Raw genomic sequence first — 26,306 nt, 5'->3', positions numbered from 1 at the left:
CCCTCAGGCCCAGATTTTTTAAGCTATTTGGGGTTGCTGAGCTCAGTGTTGCAACAATGCCTAACTGATTGAGGAGCCTAAATTCCATTTTCAAAAGGGATATAGGCATGGAGGAGTCTAAATCCCATTGGCTGTCAATAGAATGAAAACTCCTTGGTGCCTAAATCTGGGAAAAAGTGAGTTAGGCTTGGGCATTGTGATGCTGAGTGCCGCAGCAACTAAATAGCTTTAAAAATCTAGGTTGCCTAAATACTGTTGAAAATCCCACTAGGCGTCTATCTGCAACTTTGGGTGCCTAAATGCCTCTGGATATCTGTCCTTCTGCCCTTGCTTAAGTTGATGGGATGTTTGTGCCTTTGAAAGTCCCACCTCTGAGTTTTAGTATTTTTATTTGTACCTAGATGCACCTCATAGAGAAAGCAGAAGAGGACAATCGAACGGTCATCACAGAATTCATCCTCCTGGGGTTTGGGGATCTCCCTGAACTGCAGATCCTTCTCTTCCTAGTTTTTCTAGTGATCTACATTGTGACCATGTCTGGGAACATCCTCATCATTGCGCTAGTTGTGGCTGATCAGCACCTTCACACCCCCATGTACTTCTTCCTGGGGAACTTGTCCTGCCTGGAGACCTGCTACACCTCCGCCATCCTGCCTAGGATGCTGGCCAGCCTCCTGACTGGAGACAGAACCATTTCTGTCAGTGGCTGTTTTGCACAGTTGTATTGCTTTGGTTTTTTGGCAGCTACAGAATGCTATCTCCTAGCAGCAATGTCTTATGATCGATATTTAGCGATATGCAAACCCCTGCATTATGCAGCCCTGATGAACAGCAGGTTGTGCCTCCAGCTAGTAGGGGGGTCTTGGATAAGCGGATTCCTAACTTGTGTAATAATGATGTGTTTTATGTCACAATTAACATTCTGTGGCCCCAGTGAAATTGACCATTTCTTTTGTGATTTTTCTCCAATGCTAAAATTCTCCTGCAGTGACACGAACACGATCACACTGGTTAGTTTCATACTCACCTCCCTCGACTCGCCTTGCCCATTTCTATTAACTGTGACATCCTATGTTTGTATCATTGCTACTATCCTGAGAATCCCTTCCACCACCGGGAGGCAAAAGGCCTTTTCCACCTGCTCCTCTCACCTCATTGTGGTTACAGTTTTCTATGGGAGCCTAATGACTGTGTATCTGCTACCAAAAACCAATACACCGGTAGCCCTGAACAAAGTGTTCTCTGTCTTCTACACAGTCCTGACTCCCCTGGTCAACCCCCTCATCTACAGCCTGCGAAACAAAGAGGTGAAGGAGGCCCTGAGAAAAGTCATCAGTTAATATGATGAAGTGATATGATGAAGTTAATATCCGATGAAGTGAGCTGTAGCTCACTAAAGCTCATGCTCAAATAAATTGGTTAGTCTCTAAGTTGCCACAAGTACTCCTTTTCTTTTCGCGAATACAGACTAACATGGCTGTTACTCTGAAACCAGTTAATATATGTTGCTCAAATGAATTCAGATGGAGTCACTGATCTGTGAAGGAATCTATGTGGCTCAATGAGTAAGAAAAGTTTACATCGAGTAGGGCCCTAGCTCATGCCAATGTGAACTGCTTTGGGGAATGTGAGGACATACTACATTTTGTGATAATGACATTCCCATTCATGGCTAAAGCTGAAACTTGCTACTGCCTTAATTGGAAACCTTAACTGTCTTGCACTCTATACTCCACATGGCGACATTTGAGATTTCCGATACGTGTTTCATCTATTTCTCTGCTCTCTCTGAGTTGGGAAAATGCCATGTTTTACTTGGCACTGGCCTCAGATCCCTGTGGGTGGAATTAGCTGGTTCAAATATTTTCTCTCTCCTTGATCTCCTAGATTCCCAAAAGCTCCATAAGTTTATATCTGGGAAGATTGTACTGGACTTCCCACTCTTGTACTATATGCCATCTTGCAATGGGTAGAAGGGGCATAAGGATGTGCCTATACTGCAATGTAAGCCTAGGGTCTGCGGGACTTGAACCCGTTGGCTCAGTGGGTGTAAACCTGGGCTTGAGCGTCCACACTGCATATTAAGCTTAGGTTTAGAATTTCTGGACCCGGGCCTCATGCCAGTGCTCAGGCATCTGTGTTGCACTACGCAAACCTAAGTCAAACCAGCCTGTGCCAGGTTTCCTAGCACCCTCCCCAGCAGTAGCCGTTCTAGCCCTTTGTGATGCCCTGTGGGAAAACTTGGCTGTCCATCCCGTGGCACTTTACCGGAAGCTGTTGCATCCTGCCAAGGCATCCGGCCGAGTTGTCTTTTGAGTCTACACGTGCCCGACGGCTGGAGCCAGCAACAGGGAGGAGTCAGCGTTTGAAGCACTTGTCTTGCTTGTGCTTTCACTCCTGTTTCAGGAAACGGGCAGAGAGTCCATGAAGTGCTGGTGGACGTTTCGGGGGCATTTTCTGACCTGCTGAAGAAGGCACCTGTCGGAGGAGGAGGGGGGGTGAAACAGACCTGTCAGACTCAAACTGGCTGATGGTGCTCACGGCTCTCGGGAGAGCTGCTAATGCCCCCTGTGTAGACCGGCGCTTCTGGAGCAGGGCCACAAGCACAGACCAGTGGGACCCCATAGTCATGCGGATCTGGGATGACTAGAACTTGCTCACAAAGAAAGCTAGATTTCTGGAGCCTTGTGAGCAGCTAGCCCAGACCCTTCAGCACCATGACATATACGTGAAGGAAGCTATTCCTGTTCAAAAGTGAGTTTCTATGCCCCAGAGTCCTACAGGTCCGTTGCTAACCAGTTTGGGATTGGAAAGTTGACTGGAAGGTAAAGTGGTGGCCGAGGTTTCTGAGGCAATCAGGTGTGTGGTTTATCCAAAGGTGGGGGCATAAACAATATCCCCAAAGTAGCTGCTGGCTTGGAGAGAATGGGGTTTCCCCACTGCACTGGGGCCACTGATGGGACTCATGAGCCCATTGCTTGCCCTCCTCAAGGAGCAGGAGTACATACACTGCAAAGGGTACTACTCCATGGGTATGCAGGCCCCTGGGGACCACAGAAGCCAATTTATGGACGCCAACGTGGGCTGCACAGGAAAAGTTCATGATGCCAGGGTTTTCCGCCAGCCAGGCGTCTACCTTCATGGACAGGCCGAAACACTATTCCAGATGACAATGTCATAAATGGAGTTACTATTCCCATGGTTATTCTAGAGGATCCCATGTACCCTCTTTTGCCTGGGCTTATGAAACAGTATCCTGATCACAGAGGCCCTGGCAAAAGAAGGTTTAATTACATTCTCAGTAGGTGTAGAATGGCGGTTGAATGTGCGTTTGTCAGAGTGAAATCCTCGAGCCTGAGTCTGAGTTTGGGCTTACTTTGCAGTGTAGACATTCCCTAAGACCCTGTGCATCAGACCCTAAACAGATTAATGGCTATCAAAATAAAATAAATGATGTGAATGATTTTTGTTGACACAACCTCTTTGCTACAGCAGCAGGAGCTGGACAAAACCTTGTTATGGTTGAGTTAAAAAAATGTATTCTAACTGATGTGTGAACACACCCTTCTAGTCACATAACTGTCAGGATGAGTTAATCAGAAGCCCCTTCCCCCCGCCTAAGATAAAGAGGTGTGTGAACCTGCCCATGAATTTGGACTGAGTCGGCAGAAGGGCTTTGCTGAGAGAGAGAGAGAGACAGAGGGGAAAAAAGCCAAGCAGTAGCCCAGTGCGAGCTTAGAAAAAGTGAGTGTTTGGATCTAATGAGGTGGCTAACGAGACTTGGGGCAGTAAGCAAAGAAGCTGCTCTTTTTGTTCTTGGTTCCTCATGCATTCAGAGAAGTTGGACTTTGTACATTCCTTGTCAATAAATGAGATCAAAGAAAATACCAGACTCCATCAATTTCTACTTCCAACGGGGACATCCCCATGGCTCCAAACTTTGCCTAGTCACTCTGGTCAAAAAGGGGTAATGATACGCAGTCTTTACCCGACATGGGGATACACATTGTGTGTGGGGCAGTTTCAACCCTAATGTCCTCAGTCTCTACTCAGGGTTGTCTTGTTTTTGCAGCAGAATAGCTGAGAGTCTCTGTCTGATCCCTAGAGAAAAACAACCTGCTGCTTAGAGTAATAGGAATTATCATCATTACATATGATAACTCTGGCTATTCTTGTTAGCCATACAAATTTTCAATCCCGCTTTCATGACTACAGTCTAATCACACGTCGTGGGAAAAGGTATTTATTGGTTCAGAATTTGCCATCTTTTAATTTTATTGTATGTCCCTGTGACGTTTCTCGTGGGTGCCTGGGGTTGTGCGGCACCCACTGCCACCTGCCCTTAGCATGGGGAAGCCAAGTCTGTGCCTGCCGGGGGTCAGCTCCCCAAATCCACTGGTCATGGGTGACACAAGCACTCCCTTCTAGGCCTCTGCAGGCCCCGCTGTTACTGTACAGGTTAGCGACAGGCTCACTCCAACACCTGAGCCAGGTCCACCTCAGATCATGGCTCTGCTTGACACACAGCACTAAGAAATGGTTACAGTCAAAAGAAGTCTGACGTTATTTACCAAACCACAGAGAGTCAAGTAGCAGCAAGTAAAAGTATTGGGAACAAATGGTTACATATAAAACAAAATCATACCCTGCGTTCTGGAGCCCAGACTTGATTAACAAGAGACTCTCACGTCTTGCAGAATATTGCTCACCCCAAAATGCTTGCAGAGCATTACAGCTAGCCTTGGCCATGACCCAGGTTTCCTGAAGCAAATACACTGTCAGTTGCCTCCCAACTGAAGGATTTAGTGTTTTTCTTTGCCTAGTATAGATACATAACGCCTTAAATATTATCCGTACATACATTTTGCAGTGATTATGATGACCAGTGGGCAGCTGGCTCTTCGTAATCTCACATGTCACCCTTTGGTATTATGCAGATATCCAACCCAATGGATCCCTGTAAAAACCCTATCCCCCTGATCCTTTGCTCTCTGCCACTTGGCACCAAAGGGGTTCCTGGGTCACAGTCCCCTTGTTCTTGTGTTATGAGACAGGGAGAGCAGAAGGGCCTAATCTACCGCCTCTAGACCATTAATTATTTTATACACTTAAGTCTCCTCTGACCCATTGCTCCTCTGACCCAGATGTTAGTGATTTGAGATTCACCACTTCTTGTGCTACATCCCCCCTCTTCTGAAGCTGGCCTGCGCCGACATCTACCTGAACAAGGTGGAGATATTTGTGGTGGTCATGTTGGTGGTCATGGCCCCTGGCCTGCTGATCCTTGTGTCTTATGCCCACATCATCCTCAAGATGTCTTCTGCTGAGGGAAGGCGCAAAGCCTTCTCCACCTGCTCCTCACACCTCGTGGTGGTGACTGTATTCTATGGATCGGTGAGTGTTATCAATTTCTGACCCAAGTCAAGTTATGGAGGGGGCAGAGACAGGCCATTCGGCCTGGTGTACATTGTCCTCATGCCTGTGCTGAACTCCGTTATCTACAGCCTGAGGAGCAAAGAGGTGCAGGCGGCCTTGAGAAGAATGCTGGGGAGAAAAAAAGTGTGCTACCGTCCAGTATCCTTGCTGATGGTACCTTGCACTGTAGAGCGCTGAGTTCTTCTCACAACTCCCACAATTTGGGCAAGTCATTTTGGGTGAATAGAGTTTCTAGGTGCTACCGTAATAAAACTGACACAACCTCTTGACCCTGACTGTGCCTGCCGGGGGTCAACGCCCCATCTCCACCGACCAAGGGCAACACATGTGTGACGATGTGACGCAGAAGAGAGAGGGAGGTGTTGACCTGGGAATGTGCACTGGGGATGGGAGACCTGAGAGCCTGTGACCTGAGCCAGGAGGGGGAGTGGGAGGTGACACCTCTGCCCGAGAATGTGAACAGAAGCTGCAGAAGGGAGCTTGCTGGGGGGGTTTAGTTTCAGTTTGGGGCTGGGTGGAGGAACGCAGGGAACCCCAGGGCTGGGGTCTAAGCTCCCTGTTGACCCAGAAGGACTTGACTGAGGGGTCCTGGTTGTCCCCACAACCCCTGTTTTGGACTGTGTTCCTGTTGTCCAATAAACCTTGCATGTTACTGGCTGGCAGAGAGTCTCAGTGAATCCCAGGAAGAGGGGTGCAGGGCCTGGACTCCCCCACACTCCGTGACATTAATACAGAGCTCCCCCCACAGTCCGGAGAGGGGGAAAGGGGGGGACAGAGCCCCCCCACAGACCGGAGAGAGGGAAGGGGGGGACAGGAACCCTGCCACAGCACGGAGATGGGGAGGGGGGAACAGGGGCCCCCACAGCCCGGAGAGGGGGAAAGGGGGGGACAGAGGCCCCCCGCAGCAGGGAGAGGGGGACACAGCCCCCCCCCACAGCCCGGAGAGGAGAAAGTGATGATACAGAGCACCCCCCACAGCCCGGAGAGGGGGAAGGGGGGGACAGGGGCCCCCCACAGCATGGAGAGGGGGAAGGGGGACATTTGCCACCCCCACAGCCCAGAGAGGGGGAAAGGGGGGGGACAGAGGCCCTCCCCAGTAGGGAGAGGGGGAAGGGGGTGACAGAGCCCCCCACCACAGCTCGGAGAGGGGGAAGGGGGGGACAGAGCCCCCCCCAGCAAGGAGAGGGGGATGGGGGGACAGAGCCCCTGCCCACAACCCGGAGAGGGGGACGGGGGGGACAGGAGCCTCCCCACAGCCCAGAGAGGGGGAAGGGGGGACAGGGCCCCCCCTACAGTCTGCGGAAGGGGAGGGGGGGAAAGGAGCCATGCCCCACAGCCTGGAGAAGGAGCAGGGAGGGGACAGAGGCCCCCCCACAGAAGGGAGAGGGGGAAGGGGGGACAGGAGCCTCCCCAAAGCCCAGAGAGGGGGTGGGGAGGGACAGAGGCCCCCGGAGCAGGGAGAGGGGGAAGAGGGGGACAGGAGCCCCCGCACAGCCCGGAGAGGGGGCAGGGGGGACAGAGGCCCCCCCAGCAAGGAGGGGGGGATGGGGGGACAGAGCCCCACAACAGCCCAGAGAGGGGGAAGAGGGGTTACAGGCCCCCCCCCACAGCCCTGAGAGGGGGAAGGGGGGACAGGGCCCCCCCCCACAGCCTGTGGAAGGGGAGGAGGGGGAAGGAGCCATCCCCCACAGCCTGGAGAAGGAGCAGGGAGGGGACAGAGGCCCCCCCACAGAAGGGAGAGGGGGAAGGGGGGGACAGGAGCCTCCCCAAAGCCCAGAGAGGGGACGGGGGAGACAGAAGCCCCCGCAGCAGGGAGAGGGGGAAGGGAGGGACAGGACCCCCCAACATAGCGTGCAGAGTGGCAAAGGGGGGGACAGGGCCCCCCCCCACAGCTCAGAGAGAAGGAAGGGGCGGACAGGGCCCCCACACACACCCCGGAGAGGGGAAAGTGGGGGGACAGGGGCTGCCCTCTAAAGCCTGGATAGGGGGAAGGGGGAGACAGAGGCCCTCCTCCAGCAGGGAGAGGGGGAAGAGGGGGACGGGGCTCCCCCCACAGCCCGGACTGCGGTAAAGGTTAGACAGAGCCCCCCCCACAGCCCAGAGAGGGGAAAGTGGGGGACAGGGCCCCCCAACCTGGAGAGAGGAAAGGGGGGGAAGAGGCCCCCCCAGCAGGGAGAGGGGGAAGAGGGGACAGGAGCCCCCTCCACAGCCCGGAGAGAGGGAAGGGGGGGACAGGGCCCCCCCACAGCCAGGAGAGAGGGAAAGGGGGGGACAGGGCCCCCCCACACCCCGGAGATGGGGAAGGGGTGATAGAGAGCCCCCGCAGCAGAGAGAGGGGAAAAGGGGGGACAGAGCCCCCCCACAGCCCAGAGAGGGGGAACGGGGGGACAGGAGCCCCCCTACAGCCCAGAGAGGGGAAAGCGGGGACAGGGGCCCCCCTCACAACCTGGGGAAGGGGAAAGTGGGGGACAGCAGGGAGAGGGGGAAGAGGGTGACAGAGCCCCCCTCTCACAGCCCGGAGAGGGGGAAGGGGGTACAGGAGCCCCCCCTACAGCCTGGAGAGAGGGAATGGTGGGGGACAGAGCCCCCCCCCAGCCTGGAGAGGGGGAATGGGGTGGGACAGGGCCCACCCCCCACAGCCCGGAGAGAGGGAAGGGGGGGACAGAGGCCCCCCCCAGCCCAGAGAAGGGGAGGGAGATGGAGAGAGGACAGAGGCCACCCCCTCAGCCCGGAGAGGGGGAAGCGGGGGACAGAGGCTGCAGGATGGTGCCTGCTTAGGGGGGTTTAGTTTCAGTTTGGGGCTGGGTGGAGGAACACAGGGAACCCCAGGGCTGGGGTCTAAGCTCCCTGCTCCCCAGAAGCACTTGACTGAGGAGTTCTGGTTGTCCCCACAAGGTCCGTTTGGGGCAGTGTTCCTGTCGTCCAATAAACCTTGCGTGTTACTGGCTGGCTGAGAGTCTCGGGGAGCCCCAGGAAGAGGGGTGCAGGGCCCGGACTCCCCCACATGCCCTGACATCATCGCTCCCCGCAGCCTGGAAGTCGGCAGCATTCCCAGGAACCGGAGCTCCCCGCAGTGTGTGACAGGGACGGGGACCAGGCCCAGGGGACCAGAACCAGGAATCGAGACCCAGCCCTGGAGAATGGGGAAGGAGACCTGCTAATGGAGGACAGACGCTTCACCCAGGAACCCAGAGAAAGGGATCCATTAGGTGGGGACACGGGTGTGGCCCAGGAAACTGGAGGAGCATTGCTAATCCTCCCGGGTGACTGGGAGTCTGCAGGAATTAAAGATTAATTTTTAATGAAAGATTATGGCATGTGATAAAATCTTCAGGAATACGTCCAGTTAAAATTGGCAACCCTAAACCACAGTGGCGGGGAGGGACCCATTAAATGGAGACAGACTTGGGCTGGGGAACCAGCTAGAAGAGCTGATCCCTCTTACAGTGCCCCTCAATGGTGAGGACTAGGCTGGGCGAAACTTTTCATCTAAACCAATTTGAGGTGAAAAATGCAGATTCAGCAGTTTGCGAATTCGTATTCGGTCTGCTGAATTGTTCACATCCAGACCCTCCCCCCAGTTCTTAACAAGTCGAAGCATTTCGTTTAGATACTTTCCAAACAAACCATTTTGATTTTTCAGCTTGAAACAATTTTTTGTTTAAAAAAGTCCTTCAGTTTTATTTTAAAAATTCAAAAAGTTACAACCCTTGAAATGTCCCTGGGTCTTTTTGTTGTTGTTGTTGTTTTAAAAAAAATTTTGGTTCATCAAAAATTTGTAAAAATTTTAGATTTGTTCAACCTGAAACCAGTTTTTTTCCGTCTCTTTTTTTGGAATTGCCAGTGACCAAAAAATTCTGTTTGCCCAGCTCTAGGGGTGGGTGAGGATTTTAGCGGTTATATTGTGGGTCTCTGAGTCTCCTTGTTGCTCAAAGTTTTCTTACTGTAACAAATTAATTTGGGATGAGGGCAGAATGGGCAAAATCTTCCTAAAAGTGGGAGGGCTGCTGACAGCAAAAATGTGGCCTAGCCCCTGTGCCACCCCTTCTCCTCGAGGTCCTGCACCCTCAAACCTCCCCTTTCCCTGGGGCCCCCCCTCACACTGCCTTTCTCTCTAAGCTCCCACTTCACGCCACCCCTTGCCCCCAAACCCCCCCCCCCACACACACTCCCTTCTCTCCTCACTCATCCAGTCGCTCACACTTATGGCCAGTAAAAAGTGGTGGGCCCTGGTCTCCCCTGTTCCGGCTCCCCTGGATGAGAGTGGGAGAGGATGAAGAACTCCTTTCAAATATAACTCCCCTCCCCACCTCAAAAAAGCAAAATTTTCAAAAAGCAACTCCCCCGCCACCCACCATATGCTTCAAACTTATTTGCAAATGCTTTTAATTATTTAATTATTGTTTAGTTTTGGTGGGAAAAACTCCACGTTCTCTCTCAAGTGGGCAGAGAAATCCAAAATGTTTTTTTTTTAAAAAAGGAACTTCTTTCAAATGATCAATGTAATGCAAAGTGGCATTTTTAGTTAAAAGGTTGCATTGTGAGTGTAAAACCATTCTGAACCAGCTCTGTTACTGTATAACAGGATGAGTTTATTTTTCGTGGTGCATTGTTTGGGCCAGGTTCCACGTGGTATTTCAGTTTTTGCACAGCTCTTCTCTTCTTGCGTCTGCACCTCTCATAAACAGTGGCCTTAATCTCGGCCCCGGAAACACTTACGTGCATGTTTAACTTTAATTACTGCTGTGAATAATTCCATTTCAATGGGACAACTCTGAGGTCGGGATTACGCTACGGCCCTATATCAGTGTAACTACGTCACTCATTTGTTTAATTTTCTTTCTTTTATGTGTGAAAGTTATTGAGAGCTTAAAGCAGGTAAAATACATGAACAGGTTCGGACACTCCAAGTTTGTCAGTGCAAAGTGACAGCAGAGATGAGGTATCTGCTAGTTTTCCATAAGTCTCTCAGGGTTATCCAGGATAACTTTGGGGATCTCTGTCGTGCATCGGGAATGCTCCCTGAAAGTGTCCAAACAGCTCAGAGATACAGAACCATTCCCTGGATCCATTCTTATAGCTGTCTTCCCCGGAAAGCAGTCTGGCAAGCGTTCCTGTCAGCTCTTTGCTAAGTTATCTGCCAAAACCCTAGAGTTTTCAGGTGCCTAAGTAGCCCCTGGAATCATGGTGAACTTATCCTCCCCTCCACCATCAAAATTTGAAATGGTGCCCCTGAGTGCACGGTACCCTACCGTGCTCCCCCATAGGAGCTGCATTAACCGGCAACTCTGCAAGTTATCTGCATGCCTCTGCAAGTGATCCCCATGCCTCTCCATTTCCTTGGCCACATGGATCCTATCCCCATGCTGGTGGCTAATCCAGAAAAAGAGGGAAAGAGCTCACCACTGCGACCACCTGAGGGAGGTGTTGGGGTAAGATCAGCTGGTCAAAGCAGGCAATAGGGACAGAATCAGAGACTTGAAGCTCCTCGAGTGACCTCTGACTTTTCTAGACCTGCCCTTCAATCAGACACAGCGAATGTAAAGTTGAATGTGATAGTAACTAGACCCATTTTAAACCCTTCACCACACAAGAAAAAGCCCTTAGGATTCATCATGAACTATTTATTTCTCCTCCCCTGGCTCCCTGCAGCCACCAGCCACCTTGGCGCTTTTTCTCGTCTGTCCCAGGCTGGGCTCACTCGATTGCAGGAGCTCAGCGGAGGGTCCAGCTTTGCTCTTTCGCTGCCATTCTTCACGACTTTGGGTGGCTGCATTTGCAACTGAGCAGCCTGATGGAAACACTGAGTCCTCTGTCTCGGCAGGCAGGCCCAGCCGCGAAAGCCAAAGACTCCCTGAGAACAGGGGGAGGTTCGCCTGAACTCTCAGGAGTGGAGGCTGGGCCGAAATGGTAGGGTTACCATATTTGAACTTTCAAAAAAGAGGACACTCCGGGGTGGGGGTGGGGGGGAGTTGTAGCCCTGCCCCCTATCTACTCCCTCCCACTTCCTGCCCCCTGACTGTCCCCCACAGAACCGCGAACCCATCCAACCCCCCCTGCTCCTTGTCCCCTGATTGCCCTCTCCCAGGACCCTGCCCTCTATCTAAGCCTTCCTTCTCCCTGTCTCCAACTGCCCCCTCCTGAGACCCCCCACCCTAACTGCCCCCCTAGAACTCCACCCCCTCCTGTCCCCTGACTGCCCCACCCCCTATCCGCACCCCTGCCACCTGACAGACCCCCCCGGTCTCCCACACCTATCCAACCGCTCCCTGCTGCTCAGAGCAGTGTGTCTGGGGTGCGGAGCCAGACACAGTGCCGTGCTCCCCCACAGAGCGCGCAGCTCCCCCCCCCCTCCCGCCCCCAGAGTGCTGCATTGGGAGGGAAATCCCGGACCTTTTGAGAGTTTTACAGATTCCTCCCGGAGGGCGATTGAAAACCCCAAAAGCCGGACATGTCCGTGAAAATCTGGACGCATGGTAACCCCACCACAGGGACTCCAGGATCTGCAGCTGCTGCCACCTCTATGGTGAATCCTCCGACTCATCACCAACCAGCTCTTCCCCATTCTGCCACCCGGCCCCACAGTCTGACCGTGCAGGAGAACAGAAACCCTTTGGGACAGCAGGAGAGTCTCCTCAATGCCGCACTCTTTGCATGGCTTCCCGCGGTCACCGGGAAACACGACTACCCTGCCCCAGGAGTCTCTCAAGGAGCTGCCGGCGCAGTCACTGGGCACCCACTCGTCATGGTCTCGGGCAGTGGCGAGCTGAGCAGACCGTCCCTTCTGTGACTTCCTGAATTGCTGCCAGGACTGATTCTCCTCTGCGCTAGGGAGAGACCCGAGGAAAAGCAGCTGTGGTGGGGGAGGGGGCAAGACAAGCTCTCCCCCTGAGCCCTTGAATAGTAGGCAAGCAGGACACTGGGAGCCAAGGCATAGGTGTGTCTTGCTGGGAGAGCAGAGCTGGAGAGCAGAAAAGGGCACTGGAGGAATTGTCAAAAAGTCAGTGTCATGGCCAGGTCATGGGCAGCCAGACCTAGTGGTCAGGGGCAGAGTCCACACTCACAAGACAGGAGTCGAGAGTCAGCTGGGTCAGGACACTGGAAGAGCAGAAGCAAAAGACCAAATCAGCACCTCAAGTCAGATGAGTCACCCCCCGAGTCCGGAGGCCAGGATATCAAGCCTGGGGAGTGGGAGCAGGAACAGACGGTCCAGAGCCGGGGAGGAGCTCGGGTGTTCAGACAGCTCCTTGTTCCTGCTGCTGGTTTAAGGAGGTCCCGGGGGACGATTAGCTGCTCTGGGACTCTGCTAATGGGCCTCAGGGATGGAGCCTCAAACTGGGTCTGGACTTTGTCAGTCCTAGGTAAGCAGTTTTTCGTAGGCTTCCAGGTGGCGTGCTGGAGGGTGGCTGCTCCCAGGAACCCTGCACACCCGGGTTAATGACCCAGGGGTCATGACAGTGAGTGATCTCTCCCCGCTCAAACCTCCTGCACGAAACAGTCTCCAGGGTCCCGGACGCATCCTCTGAGAATACGAAAACACAGTCATGAGGACAAATAGGCTGTGGAACAGGAGCCCCCTCTTTGTTGCAACAGCCCCAAGTGCCCAGAAGAGTGGACGGTTCTACCTCCAGGACATGCCTGGGATCTTCCATCTAAGCCTCACTGGGACCCCTGTTGCTTGGTCTGACAGGATGAAATCATCTGTCCCCACTGCTCCCTGCGCTGGGCTGGCTGCAGCACACATCTGTGTAAGAGGCTGGGCCAGAGAGATGTTACAGTCAGGGTCCAGGCAGCCCAGAAGAAGAACAGAGGGTTTGAAACCAGAAGACGGAGCAATCAAATCCACGCATTCGACAGAGAAGTTTTCTACCCTACAGGGACATCAAAGAAGGTCTGTTAGGAAAGCTGAGATGTTAGTCTGGAACCTGCTAAGGCAAAGATTGTGACTTGGTAAGATTCAGTTTTAATCACTGTAAAGTGTGTTGTGTTTTGTTTGTCTGTTTGAAATTTGTCTCTTTCTCTTGCTCAGTGTCACTTAAATCTCTTCTTTGTTACTGTGCTTCCCAAAGCACCTCAGTGTTGTGTGTTCGAGTGAAGCGTGAGTGTCACCGCTTTCTCGCTGCGCTAGCAACCCTGCTGATACTCACTCTTGCAATTTGTTGGCCGGGAACTCAGCTCCCACAACCAGGTGACTGTCCTTTAGTCCACTCCTTCCTGGGTCGCGCTCCTTCCAAACAAAGTCCAGCAATGTCTTGAACAAAAACAAGGCCTTCCACCCTTGTGGGCAGCTCTTCCTCGGCCTGATTTCGGCTTGGCCTGCCCTTCTTGGGTTTCTTCTATGTCCTCTTCCTTAGGGACGGTGAGAGAACCCAGTCCTCCCTGGACTCCAGGTTTTGGCCCGAGGCCGTCTACTGAACAGCTCGGTCTGCTTCTGTACTTTTGCTGCTGTTCTCCCTTCTTTCCTCTCAGGTGGGGCTCACTTGGTCATCAACTTGGCCTAGCCCCAGGCTTGGCAGCCACAGGCCAAGCCACCCTGTTAGATAGCCTCCTCCTTCAAATCTGGTCCAGCCCGGCTGACATGTTTGCTGAGAGGATGGTGAAACCCCATTGCTGATCAGAAGGAGGTCAGAGTCTGTTCTCTAGGAGCTGAAGGTCCGCTTGCCCTGCTGCGGGAAGTGGAGCTGGAGAGCGGAGATGTTATGTGAAAGAGACTGCGTGGTAGACTTGGAGACTGAGGGATGGGAGCCTCCTCCCAGAAACGCTCCCAGGAGAACAGGTTTGAGGAGTTCTCTGGGGAGCCTCTTGCTAGGAAAAAAACAAGGGTGGCACATTGACGGAGATGTCTCTGTCCCAGGGATGGGGGAAGCTCCCAGCCAGGCTATGCGGCAGGGATCCCATTTCTCCCCCAAGAAACCCAGATGCCCAAAGAACTCAATGGCTCTTACCTCCATGAGGGAGCGGGCTCTTCCCTCTCAGCCTCTTTGAGAACCACCACAGCTTTGTTTCCTAGGACAAGGGACCTGTCCCCACTGCTCCCTGAGGTGGTTCAGCTTCTGACTGCATCCATCTGGGAGGCTGTCACACACCCCAGGGCCTAGAAGACAGGGTGGGAGGAGGCTCCTATTCATAACAGACTCTGAGAGCCCAGAGAAGGGCCAAAGTAAGAATAAAGGGCAGGAGATGAAGCTAGTCCTGAGCCTCTGTCCCATCCTCACCTCCTCAAAGGTGGAGCTTCCTGAGCTTCAGTTGGGCAGACAGTCTGTAGCCCTGACACAAAGGTCCTTCTGCACCATATGTGGCAGGAAGGTCTCTGCCTGGGAGCACGGGGAATGGGATGGGGGTGAGATCAAGCAAAGAGGGGAGGGATATGGGTGTGAAGGAAAGAGCTCCTGCCTCAGATGAAGGAATTTGGGGGGCCGAGGGAAGGAGTAGAGCTGGGAGGGGAGAGAGTTTCTGTGAGTGCCGGGGCCTCCATTTCTGCTTCCACTAGCTCCCCATTTACAGTGAGACAGAGCAGTACCTGCAGCAGGGAGCGGGACTTGCTGAACAGGGAGGGGAACCTTGAAGAGCATCAGATGAACCACAGCCCTTGCAGCGCCTCGGGCATCCGGTGCAAGTGCCGGATGATGTGAAGCTGGCCCATGACCTTGGCTGTGACATCCTCATGCTGCAGGGGAACGAGAACATGTCAGAGACTGAGACACTCCCCAGGAATCAGGGAGGATGAAGGGCACCTGGAACCAGCGCCATCATTTCCACCCAGCAGCTGCTCATGTCTGAGTGGTGGATTCACCCTCCTGACCCCCAGGCTGGAGGCTTGCTGTCCTCTCTAGTGACCTCCAGTGCCAACCCCCCTCCTTGTCGGGTGAGCTCCTGCCACTTCCCCATCAGTGCCCCTGACAGCTGTTCCACCTCCAACCCACCTGGGGACACCGCTCAAGTTCGGAGAACCCTCTCCTCCACCCCCACCTCCATCCCCACCCAGGTAGGGCAGGGAGGGGGCTCTACAAGGGTGGCGGGGGGAGGGAGGGATTCTGGCAGCAGTGAAGTGGGATGGGGAGAGCTTGAGACCTTTCCCCAAGACACCCCAGTGCCAAAACCTGAAACCACAGGATGGCAGCCCTGGGGAACGGGACAGGTCAGCAGCCCCTGACGACTGAATCCTCCCAATCTCTCAAGAGCGGGTCCAGCCCGACCAGCAGCAAGACCAGCTTCCCACGCCCATGTGCCTCAGTCAGTCACCATCACCAATCAGTCCTTGGCCTCCCAGGATGCCAGGGATGGGAGCAACTCTCGATGGTGGCTCGGGTGACATGGACACTAGGCCGTGGGGAAATGGGTGCAGCTCTGTGGGGCAGGAAAGGTTCCCAGAGGGCACTTAGGGGACTCAACTGTCCTTCCCAGGAGTGATAGCAGAGCACCACATCCGAAGAACAGAAGTCCATGAAGGCCAGAAGTCCCCACTAGGCTCCTTGCTACCAGGCCAGCGAATGGCGAGAGGATGGGAAGAAGGCCCTGGGCCCCACCCCAAGCTTCTGAGTCGAATGCAGCTGCTTACTGTGTCCCCCATCAGTTGCTGGGCTTCCCCCAGGAGGGAATAGACCAGCACCAGCCCAGCCTGGCTGACACGCAGCAGGGGGTCGTGGATGGCCAGCAATGCTGTCTGTACGAAGGATCTTCTCTGCCCGACGGAGAAGAATTTTCCAAAGACCTAAAACCAAGAGGACATGAGGCTCGAGCAGATTGCCCAGAGCCAGCCTCCAAGTCCTGGCGGTACAATGGCATCTCGTGCCCCAAAGGGTGGGGAAGAGAGCTGCTGTGGCCAAGGCACTTCATTCCCTAGGAGGCTTTCAGGGTCCCAGGGCTCAGGGAAGCCCCTTTATTAAAAGGTGGCAGATGCTGAGGGACCAAAGCCTCCAGTGGCTCTTTCGGGAAGGCAATTTATGGCAGGGGCCAGGATGGGATGGAAATGGATCTCTAATGTGTGTGAGCAGGCCCACTCTGCTGTGCAGGGCACAGAGATGACAGGGGACCCTGTCTTGCTTCCAGCACAGAGATCTCCTCCACCTCAGCGGCTAGAGGAGTGTGCGTGTGTTGTTACGGGAGGAGGGGGTTGGAGCTGACAGACCAAAGGTCTCTTCCCCCAGCTAAGTGACTCCTGGCCCAGTCCCAGTGTGGGACCTTTAGCACCAGCGTGTCCCACTGGTTGCTGGATGAGGAACTCTGAGCTGGAAATAAGGAGCGGGCTCTTTTCCTGTCTCCAGGAGGCATCCACTGAAGGGAACCCAGCCAGCCCCACTCCCTGAGCTGTGTCATGCCCTGGCACAGTGCCCTTACCTCCCCCACTCTGGCTGTGTTCTTGTAGCCCAAGAGCCTGCTGTCCTGGTGCCAGTCATAGCACCAGAGATCTTCCGCCTCATGTATGGTCAGGCCTGGAAGAGAGAGAGAGAGAGAGAGACTTTTCTCCTCATTCTGGTTGCAGTTTCTGTGTCCTTCCAGTCCCATTGGTGGCTGCACAGTGGAGTGGAGAAGAACAGAGGCAGAGAGAGACTTGTCCTCCAGCTGGGGTCAGTCTGAGAGAAATGGTCTGGGGTCCCATTATCCACCTGTGGTCACTCTCAGTCCCCTATTGGGTTCCGTGTCCCAGCTGGGTTCCTTACCCCTCTGTTGGAGCAGCAGCTGGTAGAGCCGGTAAGTCCCCTCCCTGGCCTGCCGGCTGATGTCCTTGTCTGGATCGCTGACCAATAGAGCCAGCTGGGCCACATGGCGACCCATCTGAGGGAACTCAGCTGAGATCTAATGGAAGGGAGAGCAGAGGGGACTCCATCAGCATTTTTCTGTCATCTCCTTGTCCCCCCTGGGCCAGAGGGCTCCTTCCTCTTAGCCCCTCTGCAGGAGATGCTGGGGGAGAGGAGCTTGAGATCGACCCTTCATTTGCTCTGCTGCCAAGGGAGCCCGCAGCTGCTTTGGGATGCCAAGCAGGGGCTGGAGCATGGGCCCCTTAAAGGCCCAGGGACAACACTGAACCAGGACAAGAAGAACTTGACATAAGCCTAGCTCAGTCCTGCTCTGACTCTGCCTCCCCATGAAGAACCCTCCTAACCCACAGCCCCGGCAGCAGCAGCAGATCCTGCAGCCCGCTGGAGCCAGCCCGCCTCCGCCTGGAGCCAGCAAGCTGGGCTCGGAGCCCACTTACATCAAACTCAGGGAGGGTGACTGTGTATCTCAGCAGGGCTGTGCTGCTCCTGATAGCCCTGGCTCGCTCCTGCGACACCCTGGACACGACCCAGAGGTTGACATGCTGTGGGGAAAGGAGGCAGGTCAGACTCAGTGGCCAGCTGCTCCTGCTTTGCAAATGAGCCCCATGCCCCCAGCCCCAGGGGCCTGAGACATTCTGCGCAGGGGGGAATAGCTGAGTCCTTGATGGCAGAGCTTTAGAAGGGGATTCTTTCCCCCAGGACGCAGCTTGTACCCTTCAGGTCACAACTTCTCAGCGTCTCTCTAGATAGGGACAATGTTCTGGGTCGGGGCTGGTCCCATCCTCCCAGAACTCCTGATTCCTGAACAGTTCACCAGAAAGAAGACTGAACCCTCGGCCCTTCCCTGCTACGCAAATCCTTGGGGGGATGTAGGGAGTGACTGAGAGCACAATCCCCCCAGGAATTTCAGAGCACATCAGAGGGAAGGGCTGATTCCCTGGGCTCCCCCTCTTTCTCTAGGAAGGAGCATGTGCCTCTTCTCTGAGAACCATCTCCCGAATCTGATGGGCTCTGTGTGTTGAAGGGGTGGGGGAAGGGTGGGTTTTCAGACTCTCACTCCCCAAGACAAGCAGGAGCCGTGTGCTAAGTGCTCAGCAGAACCAGGCAGAGCTCTGGCTTGGAGCCCCAGCTCCTTCCTCTGTCCCTCAAGAAGGAAGGACCTGACACTACATTGCACTGACCTCCCCAACCAAGGACGGCCCACTGGGGACCCAGCTAGGAGGACAGAGTAGAAAATGCATCTTCCAGTCTCTCCTTACCAGTCCCCCAAAGAGTTACAGTAAAATGGGGCTCACCTCCAAGATGAAGTAGAGCCTGTCTGTGTCTGGGGACTCTGCCAGCAGGTTCCCCAGCATGGCATCCAGGACCTCTGGGATGACTTTGTGCAGAGCCTGCAAAGCATGGGTCAGAGTTAGGGAACCTGGGCCTACACGTGCCACAGGATGGGAAGAGGGGTCTCTGGGAAGCACTGGGGAGACTCCCAAACACAGCTCCCAGCCTCTCTCCTTCACATCGCACTGCAGGCAATTTGCAAGAATTGATGACCCCTGGACCTTTAATCCATGAGCTTAGCAGGTCTCTGCAGAGGGCCTTGTAGGCAGAAGAGTATGAAACAGCCAAGTTGCTATGGATGGAACCTGGGCTTCTGGGCAAAACACAGCTTATGAAAGAAAGAAAGAAAGAAAGAAAGAAAGAAAGAAAGAAAGAAAGAAAGAAAGAAAGAAAGAAAGAAAGAAAGAAAGAAAGCAATCCCCCAGGGAGGGGTAATCTCTTCCCTGCTGGAGGGAAGGATCCAACCCTGCAGCTTGTTCCATCTCCGCTACCCCACCCCTAAATCTGGAGCTCCAGCGAATCAAGGGAGTAGGGACCAAGGACTACTCTGGAAGAGGAGGAGGATGGAGGAGGAGGAGGTACCTGGATGCCGGTGGTGTCCTTCTCCGTGCCCAGGGTGAAGACGGAGTGAAGGGCAGCTCGCAAGAGGTGGGTCTCTAGGGCTGGCTCCAGGGCAGGTTTCATGGTGCTGGCAAGAGAGAGGAGCTGGTATTAGACTGTGCAGTACGGGGGTGGGACTGTCGCCAACACGGACACCAAGCCACAGGGATAGAGGCACAGGCTGGCGAGAACGGAAACTGAGGCACTTAGCTAGGGAATGACAAGGCCAAGGCGTCCCAGACAGACAGTGGCAGGACAGGAATAGCTCCTGTTCCCTGGAGCCTGCTGCCCCTCCTGTATCTGAGCCCGGGAGTGAGCCCCTCCCCAAGGCCCCTGTCATGTGATGGGAGTGAAAAGAAGAGCCCCGCCAGGAGAAAGTGAATCTTCCCACCCCACCATCTCTGCCAGAGACGCCACTCTTGGGAGGTGACTTGGGAGGGGCAGTGACGGTGACTCCCAGCCTTGGGCCTGATCAGCAGTGGGGTTAGGGGAGTCGGCGGGGTGGGGGGGTGGGGCTGTCTCGGTACCAGAGATAGCCCACTGCAGCCAAGGAGTGGGCGAGGACGGCGCTGGGTGTCGAGTCATCGGGAAGCTCCTCGATGAGCTCCTGTGAGACGCGAAAGAGACAAAGGAGCATGTAAGATTCACGCCCGACTGACACCTCCCAGTGAGGAGATGACACAGCCAGTGCCCCACATGGCCAGCAGGATCCCCCACCACCTCCCGCTCCCCCGATTCCTTCCTGCCCATCCAACTTGTCCCCCTTCCCGGATTCCTGCCCAGCTCACTCCCAATCCCCTTCTCTCCTCCTCCCTGTCAAAAATGCCCCCATTCAGCCCCATCCCGATGACCGAGCTGGGACCATGTGATTCCTTGGCCCCCACTGTCAGCTGCCCTCCAGCCACACAATTCCACCCCTGCCCACTACTGACCAATCTCACAATTTCTCCCTTCTCTTCTCCCAAGTCTTCAGCCCCAGCAATCCTTGTCCTCTGCTGCCCCCTCCAACACCACCCAGCCCCCACCCATTAGCCCACCCATACCCCTGCCAATCCCATGTCTCCCTCCTCCCTCCAGCTGCTGTATTGTGTGTCTCACTCACCACGATCCTCTTCACCACAGCCGCCTTGCAGCAGCGCGGCTCCAGCGTGTCCTCCCCTCTCTCCTGTGGAGCCAGACATGCGGGGTAGATGGCCTGAAGGAACAGGAGCTGCTGCCCCTCATCCTGGACCCACCGGGAGTGGGGTATAGTGAGAGAGAACCTGTTAGCTCGGGACCTTCCTGCCCCACCCAAACCAGCTCCAGGGCTCAGGCCTCAATGGGGGATTGTGGGGACCCGCCTATTGTCCAAATCCCCCCCCACTCCTACACAAGCAGGATCAGGAACTGGGACAGTGCCTGTGGGGGGAGACGACCTGGGCTGTTGTGGGACAAACACCCCCATCTTGGGGGTCCCACATCATGGATGTAAAAGGGCCCCATTAGGGGTGGTGGATCAGGAGGCACAAGACCCTGGGCAGGGGGTGGGGATGCTGGGAAGGGACAGGGCAATCTTGGTTCCAGCCCAGGTGGGGAACATTTGTACCTTATCTCTGCACTGGAGCTGCTCTCGGATGACCTTGAGAGCAGCTTCATCTTTGGCCATGTCCACCCCTTCCTCCTGCTCCGAATCCAGGGGGGTCCCTGCACCAGGGAGGGAAGGACAGGGGCGTGGTGGTCAGAGCAGGATTCAAGACCCCCCTTCCCACCTCAGGCACCCAGGGCAGATGGGGCCCCAAACCTCCCTCTCAGGGATGCCTTCAGCCCCCAACAGCTGCAGAAGCCCAGAGCAGAGCCCTCCCTCCACTGGCCAGGACTCCAGGGGAGGTGCCGATTCCCCCGGCCCCGGAGCAGCAAAGACCAAAGTGGCAGCAGCTCTTCACACCACCACCCCCAGGTCCCCGTGTGGAAGGGGCAGCTGTGTGACGGCTGCTGCTGTCAGTGGGGTTTGCGGGGCTCAGGCCAGACACCTGGGCTGGGGACCGCCCCCCATATCACTGGGAGAGCGTCTGGGCCCAGGGTATTCACATCCCGTCCTCACCCCTCCCGGAGCCCAGCCTGGCTCCTCACCTGGAACAAAGCAGTGGCCTCCATCGGCCTGGCTGCTGCCAGAGGCCCAGGTGCTGCTGCTGTCCCAGGCTGAGCTGCCGGTGCTGGGACAGGGACCTTCCCCCTCCTGGCCGGCGGGGGCTGGAAGGTCCTCAGAGACCGGGCAGGGCGATGCCTCCTGATGGGAAAGAGGGCTGGGCTCCTGGGGCCGCTGCTGCCCACACAACAAGCCCCAGAGCCACCCTGCCCGGCGCCCCTCCTGGGCTGGGTCCTGTCTGCAAAACCGCAGCCTGGTCCAGCTCCACTGGGGCCTGGTCGGGGCCGCTCCCAGCTCGGCGCCTGCGCCGGGAGCTGGGTTCCTTTTCCAGAAGGCCGGGCACTTCCGCCGTCTAGCCTGGACGGGACCTGCTTCCCCGCCAGCAGGGACGCAGGGCTTGCTCTGCCCCTTGGGAAGGTGGCAGCTGCTTCCCTCAGGCTCTGGGGCCACCTGCAGAGCCTTCCTCCTGAACATCCGCAGGAGCCTGGCCATCCTGGAACCGAGTGGGGAGCAGGTGTGAGTCTGGGCTCAAGGCAGCCTTTCACTCCTGGGCCTTTTCCGTCCCTCCTCCTCCCTGCTCCAACCACAGCCGCCCCTTCTGCCCCCACAGGAGTTCAGGGAGTGCCATCTACACACACGGGTAGGAGTTCATTGCATGATCTGCTCCCAACGTTCCCCCTCATAATCCCTGCTGCTGCAATATCCAGGAAGTCTCATCCTTTTCCAGCAATGAGGTCAGTCCCAAAGACCATCGGTTACTCTGGACAAGCAGTCCCCTCCTGTCGTCCCAGGCCACTCTCCCGCCCAGGCTAGAGAAGGAACAGAACTCAGGCGTCCGGACTTCTCCTGGGAAAAGACCCTCGGCACAGGAAGCACAGGGCCCTCCTCATTCCCCATTGATTTCCAGACTCAGCAGCTCACAGGGTCTGGCTCAGTTCAGAGACTCTCAGCCTGGGGAACAGTGTCCCACAAGGGAAGGGCTGGGAGCCCCACTGCTGGAACCTTTCCAAACACACTGGAGACAGCTCTGGAGAAGCCCCTGCCTGGCCTAAGAGGGAGGGGCTCTTGGGGGCTATTTGCAAAGGAAATCCCCCTTTGGAGATAGTCTCTCCCCCAGACAGACAGGGGAAGCCACCGAGGAACCCGAATGCCACTCACTTGCTCTCAGTGATGGGATAATGGATGGCGGATGTTCAGGGTCAGCAGACGTCCCTTGCCCTCCTCCTCACTCTCCAAGCCCAAGGCAGGCTGGAGAGGGTGGTGACCTCAGGAGTTACCCTGCCCAGCCAGCAGGCAGGGTGATGACACGAGGGCGATCGACTGGCTGTGAAAACAAGAGTCTGTCTGATTGCCAAGGGACGGAGAAACTCAGCCAGCAGCAGGGGGGTGCAGAACACGGCCCTAGGGCGGAGGTGACAGCGCCTCCGGGATCCTGACATCCCAACACTTTACTCACCTTCCTGGAGCCTCCCAAGCCCACTGGGCTGTAGCGACGGGACCCCAACCCTACTGACGGCAAACGGGCCTCAGCTACCGGCTCAGGGTCACATCGAGTGTCAGAGCCATGGATGGACCCCTTCACTAACCACGGCCGCACACTCCCTCCCACAGCTGGCAATTGCAACCAGGCCCTAATGTCTGGTCCCCCTGCCTTTGAGAGAGAGGGTCACTCCTGCTTCCATTGCTGCCTATTGATCTGTGGGACTTTGGGCAAGTTGCTCCCCCTCTCTATGGCTCTCTGGGACTCCCATCCCTGAATAGGCTTTAAAAAAAACAATTGTTCAAGTTTGGCCCCAACCAGTTCTTGTTTCTCGAGACTAGCCATTTCTGCAAAGTTTAGAATTCTTGACATTCAGCACCTGGAAACATCCCTTTCTCCTTCGCAAAGGGCCTTAACATCCGTTATCTCACCCAGGCTCCCTGCTGCCTGGACTTAGAGAATTGACCCTATTCCCATTGGACCTACCCAAGGTGTCACACAGCAAAGCGGTGACGGAGCCAGAAAGAGAAGACAACAGTCCTGACTCCTGTTCTGACTAACAGACAACAACCCCCCAGAGGCAGGGATAAAGCCCAGGAAATAAGGTGTGAACATTTGCATGGAAACCGTTTTCTGTCAGAAAATCCATTCAGACAAAACCACTTTGTTTCTTGAAATCATAATAAGTAGGATGAAAATTCTTTGCAAAAATATTTGTTTGCAAAACAAGAGCATCTCCTGTTTGTCACAGTGCATTCAACTGTCTCGTCGTACACAAAGGGGAGACACTATGATCTAGCAAAAAGAAAAAGGAGTACTTGTGGCACTTTAGAGACTAACGAATTTATTTGAGCATAAGCTTTTGTGAGCTCCAGCTCACTTCATCGGATGCATCTGTAGCTCTTGACAGCTGTAGCTCACGAAAGCTTCTGCTCAAATAAATTGGTTAGTCTCTAAGGTGCCACAAGTCCTCCTGTTCTTTTTGCAAATACAGACTAACATGGCTGCCTACTCTGAAACCAACTATGATCTAGAAAATTGGATGAGATGCTTCAGTCTGAGCTAAGTAGTTGCTGCTCTTCACAATTTCAAAAGAATATAATACAAAGAAAAGAGAATATTAGGTCATAATCGGATATGGCTCAGTGTGATCGGACACCTCCTAGTCTGCACTGCTCCGAGTGACACTCTTTAGTGGATCCCTAGCATCCACCCATGGCGAGGTAGGTGGGAGAGGATTGTTCTTTGTACTTGACAGAAGGAGAAACGAAGGCTGAGAAAGGGGCAGGGACTTGTCTTAGCTGATGCAGCCAGTCAGTAGCAGAGTTGCTCTCAAATGAGCTACAGACCAGCAATTGTTCATAGTAATTCTGCAGCAAGTATTTGAGAAGAATTGGAATGTTCAAGAGGATCATGAACTGCTCCGAGACAATGAATGGAGAGCAGCATCCACATTGGTCAGACATATAACTGGTTGTGACTTATTTGCTTGGTCATAAAAGAGAACAACAAAGACCAGAGTTTCCTCCCTGTCAATAGCCCCCTCCTCAGCCAATCAGGTTTGAGACTTTGAGGGGTGGGAGGCTAAGGGTTCTCATCAAATAGCCCAAAGAATGGCCCTGGTCACCACTGAGGCAATCACTCTCGGAGCCCTATTCCAGTCTCCTCTCTGTGAGGGCCTCCCACAACCCCCCCGGCCCCCGCTCCACACACAGAGCTCCTGGTGGTGTGAGGAGAGCAGAGGAAAAGGAAAAAGGAAGCAAGAAGAGAAAGGTAGGAGGGACAGAGGAAAAGGGAAAACAAAAAGGAGAAAGCCCAATGTCCCCAGTGATTCTAAGGGACAAAGTCCTAGGTCGGAAACAAAATGCTGCCCCCACAATCGAGTCTTTTCGTTTCCTAAAAATCAGCCGGCACCTGATGGATCAGACTGGTCAGGTTCCAAACCTCTCCGAGGCTCTTACCTTCTATACAGGGACGTCTGTTTTCGAGCAAAACCACTACAAGAAAAGGAGAAAACTCCAAAGAGGGTCCTCCTTGCGCTCACGAATGTAAAAGTGAATGCTCTCTCAGTCCTCCAGGAGAGACCTCGAGGAGACGTGCTGAAGCAAAGCCACAGGGATCTCCGAGGTGGCCCCTGTCCTGCACCCCTGTCCTGCCTGGCTGATGTCAAGATCTCTCTGTGAGGTCATCGCCTCCCCACCACCTTTGTCCAATAGGCTGAGGTCCTGCCAAAGGCCCTTGTGATGTCACTGCCACACCCACCCCTCCCTTGCAGTGCTGATGTCCTGCCCCTGTCCAGCCACATTGGATGTTTCAGCTGCTTCCCCTGGATCACCCCACGCAATGAGCGTTCATTGTGGGCTCAAGCCCAACACAGTAAAACGTCAGAGGCTTCTCCCCATTCTACGCTCAGTTTTTCATAAACTAGCAGACTTTATGGACAGAAGAGACAGTTAGAGCATGTCATCTCACCCCCTGCATATCACATGCTTTCTGTAGAGCATAGTAGCTAGTTTTTGACTACACACGTTCCAGAAAGCCATCTCGTCTTCATTAGAAGACATCAAGAGGTGGGGAATTCCCACCACTTCCCTTTCTAGTTTCTTCCTTTGGTGATTCATCCTCATGGTTGAATATGTGTGCCCTCTTTCTAATATGAATTGGTCTCTTTTGAGTTTCCAGCCACTGGGTCTTGTTATTCTTTTCTCTGCTAGATTAATGAGCCCTTTCATACCCGATATTTTCTCTCCATGAAGTCACTTCAACGACGTCACCTCCTGATCTTTTTTATCATCGAAACAGGCTGAGCTCTTTCAATAGCTCATGAGCAGGCATTTTTCTCCAGCCCACAAAACGTTTCATTGCTTTTTGCTGCCCCATCTCCAATATTTCCAAATCTTTTTTCAAAGGTGGACGCCAAAACTGGATGCAGGATTCCATGATCAGTCTTCCTCATGGTGTGTCACCTCCCTATGCTCCTCACTGCTCTTTTCATACATCTAATGATGGCTTAGCCCTGTTCACCACAGCATCACCTTGGGTGCTCATGTTGAATGGCTTGCCTAGCATAGCCCTAAATCCTCTTCACACTCAGTGCTTTCCTGGATACACTTCCCCACTCTGTAGGTGTGGCCTACATGCTTTGTCGCTAGCTATAGGACCCTTCATTTGGTTCTTTTCCAACTTGTTTTCTTTGAATGGCTCCAGCTTACCAAGGGATCCCATTGCTCTGTGTCGCTGCCCTTTCCTCATCATTAATTACCACTCTGCTACTATTTTATCACCCACCAATGTTAGCAGAAGTGAAATTTTATTTGGGTTGCGGTTCATTGATATTTATTTTCAAGAAATAGTCCTTGAGAGCCTCTTCATATCCCTCGTGCCCATAACCTGCTCCACACAGCACAGTGAGAAAAGGCCGCCCAGCCCAGCTCTGCCCTAGGGGCTAAGCACAGAACAAACGTAGGAGCTTGTGTCATCCATAGCTTCAGAAGAACATGTGGGGGTCATCAGCTTACAAAGACACTCTAGACCGGTAGCGTAGACAGGCCCCAAATGTATCTAAGTGTCCCGC

The 26,306-nt window shown here is 54.4% G+C and overlaps 1 protein-coding gene across 1 annotated transcript; it reads left to right on the top strand.

Annotated features, from left to right (window-relative positions):
• The first annotated feature begins 401 nt into the window (after positions 1 to 401).
• On the top strand, positions 402 to 1,340 carry LOC140904642 (olfactory receptor 2AP1-like). The gene has a single exon (XM_073327072.1). It carries the CDS (start codon positions 402 to 404, stop codon positions 1,338 to 1,340), a length of 939 nt encoding a protein of 312 aa, XP_073183173.1.
• The last annotated feature ends 24,966 nt before the right edge of the window (positions 1,341 to 26,306 follow it).

The sequence above is a fragment of the Lepidochelys kempii genome, unplaced genomic scaffold, assembly GCF_965140265.1.
Source record: "Lepidochelys kempii isolate rLepKem1 unplaced genomic scaffold, rLepKem1.hap2 scaffold_54, whole genome shotgun sequence".
NCBI lineage: Eukaryota > Metazoa > Chordata > Testudines > Cheloniidae > Lepidochelys > Lepidochelys kempii.
Note: the sequence above shows the minus strand (reverse complement) of the source record. Positions and strands in the feature narration are given on the sequence as shown.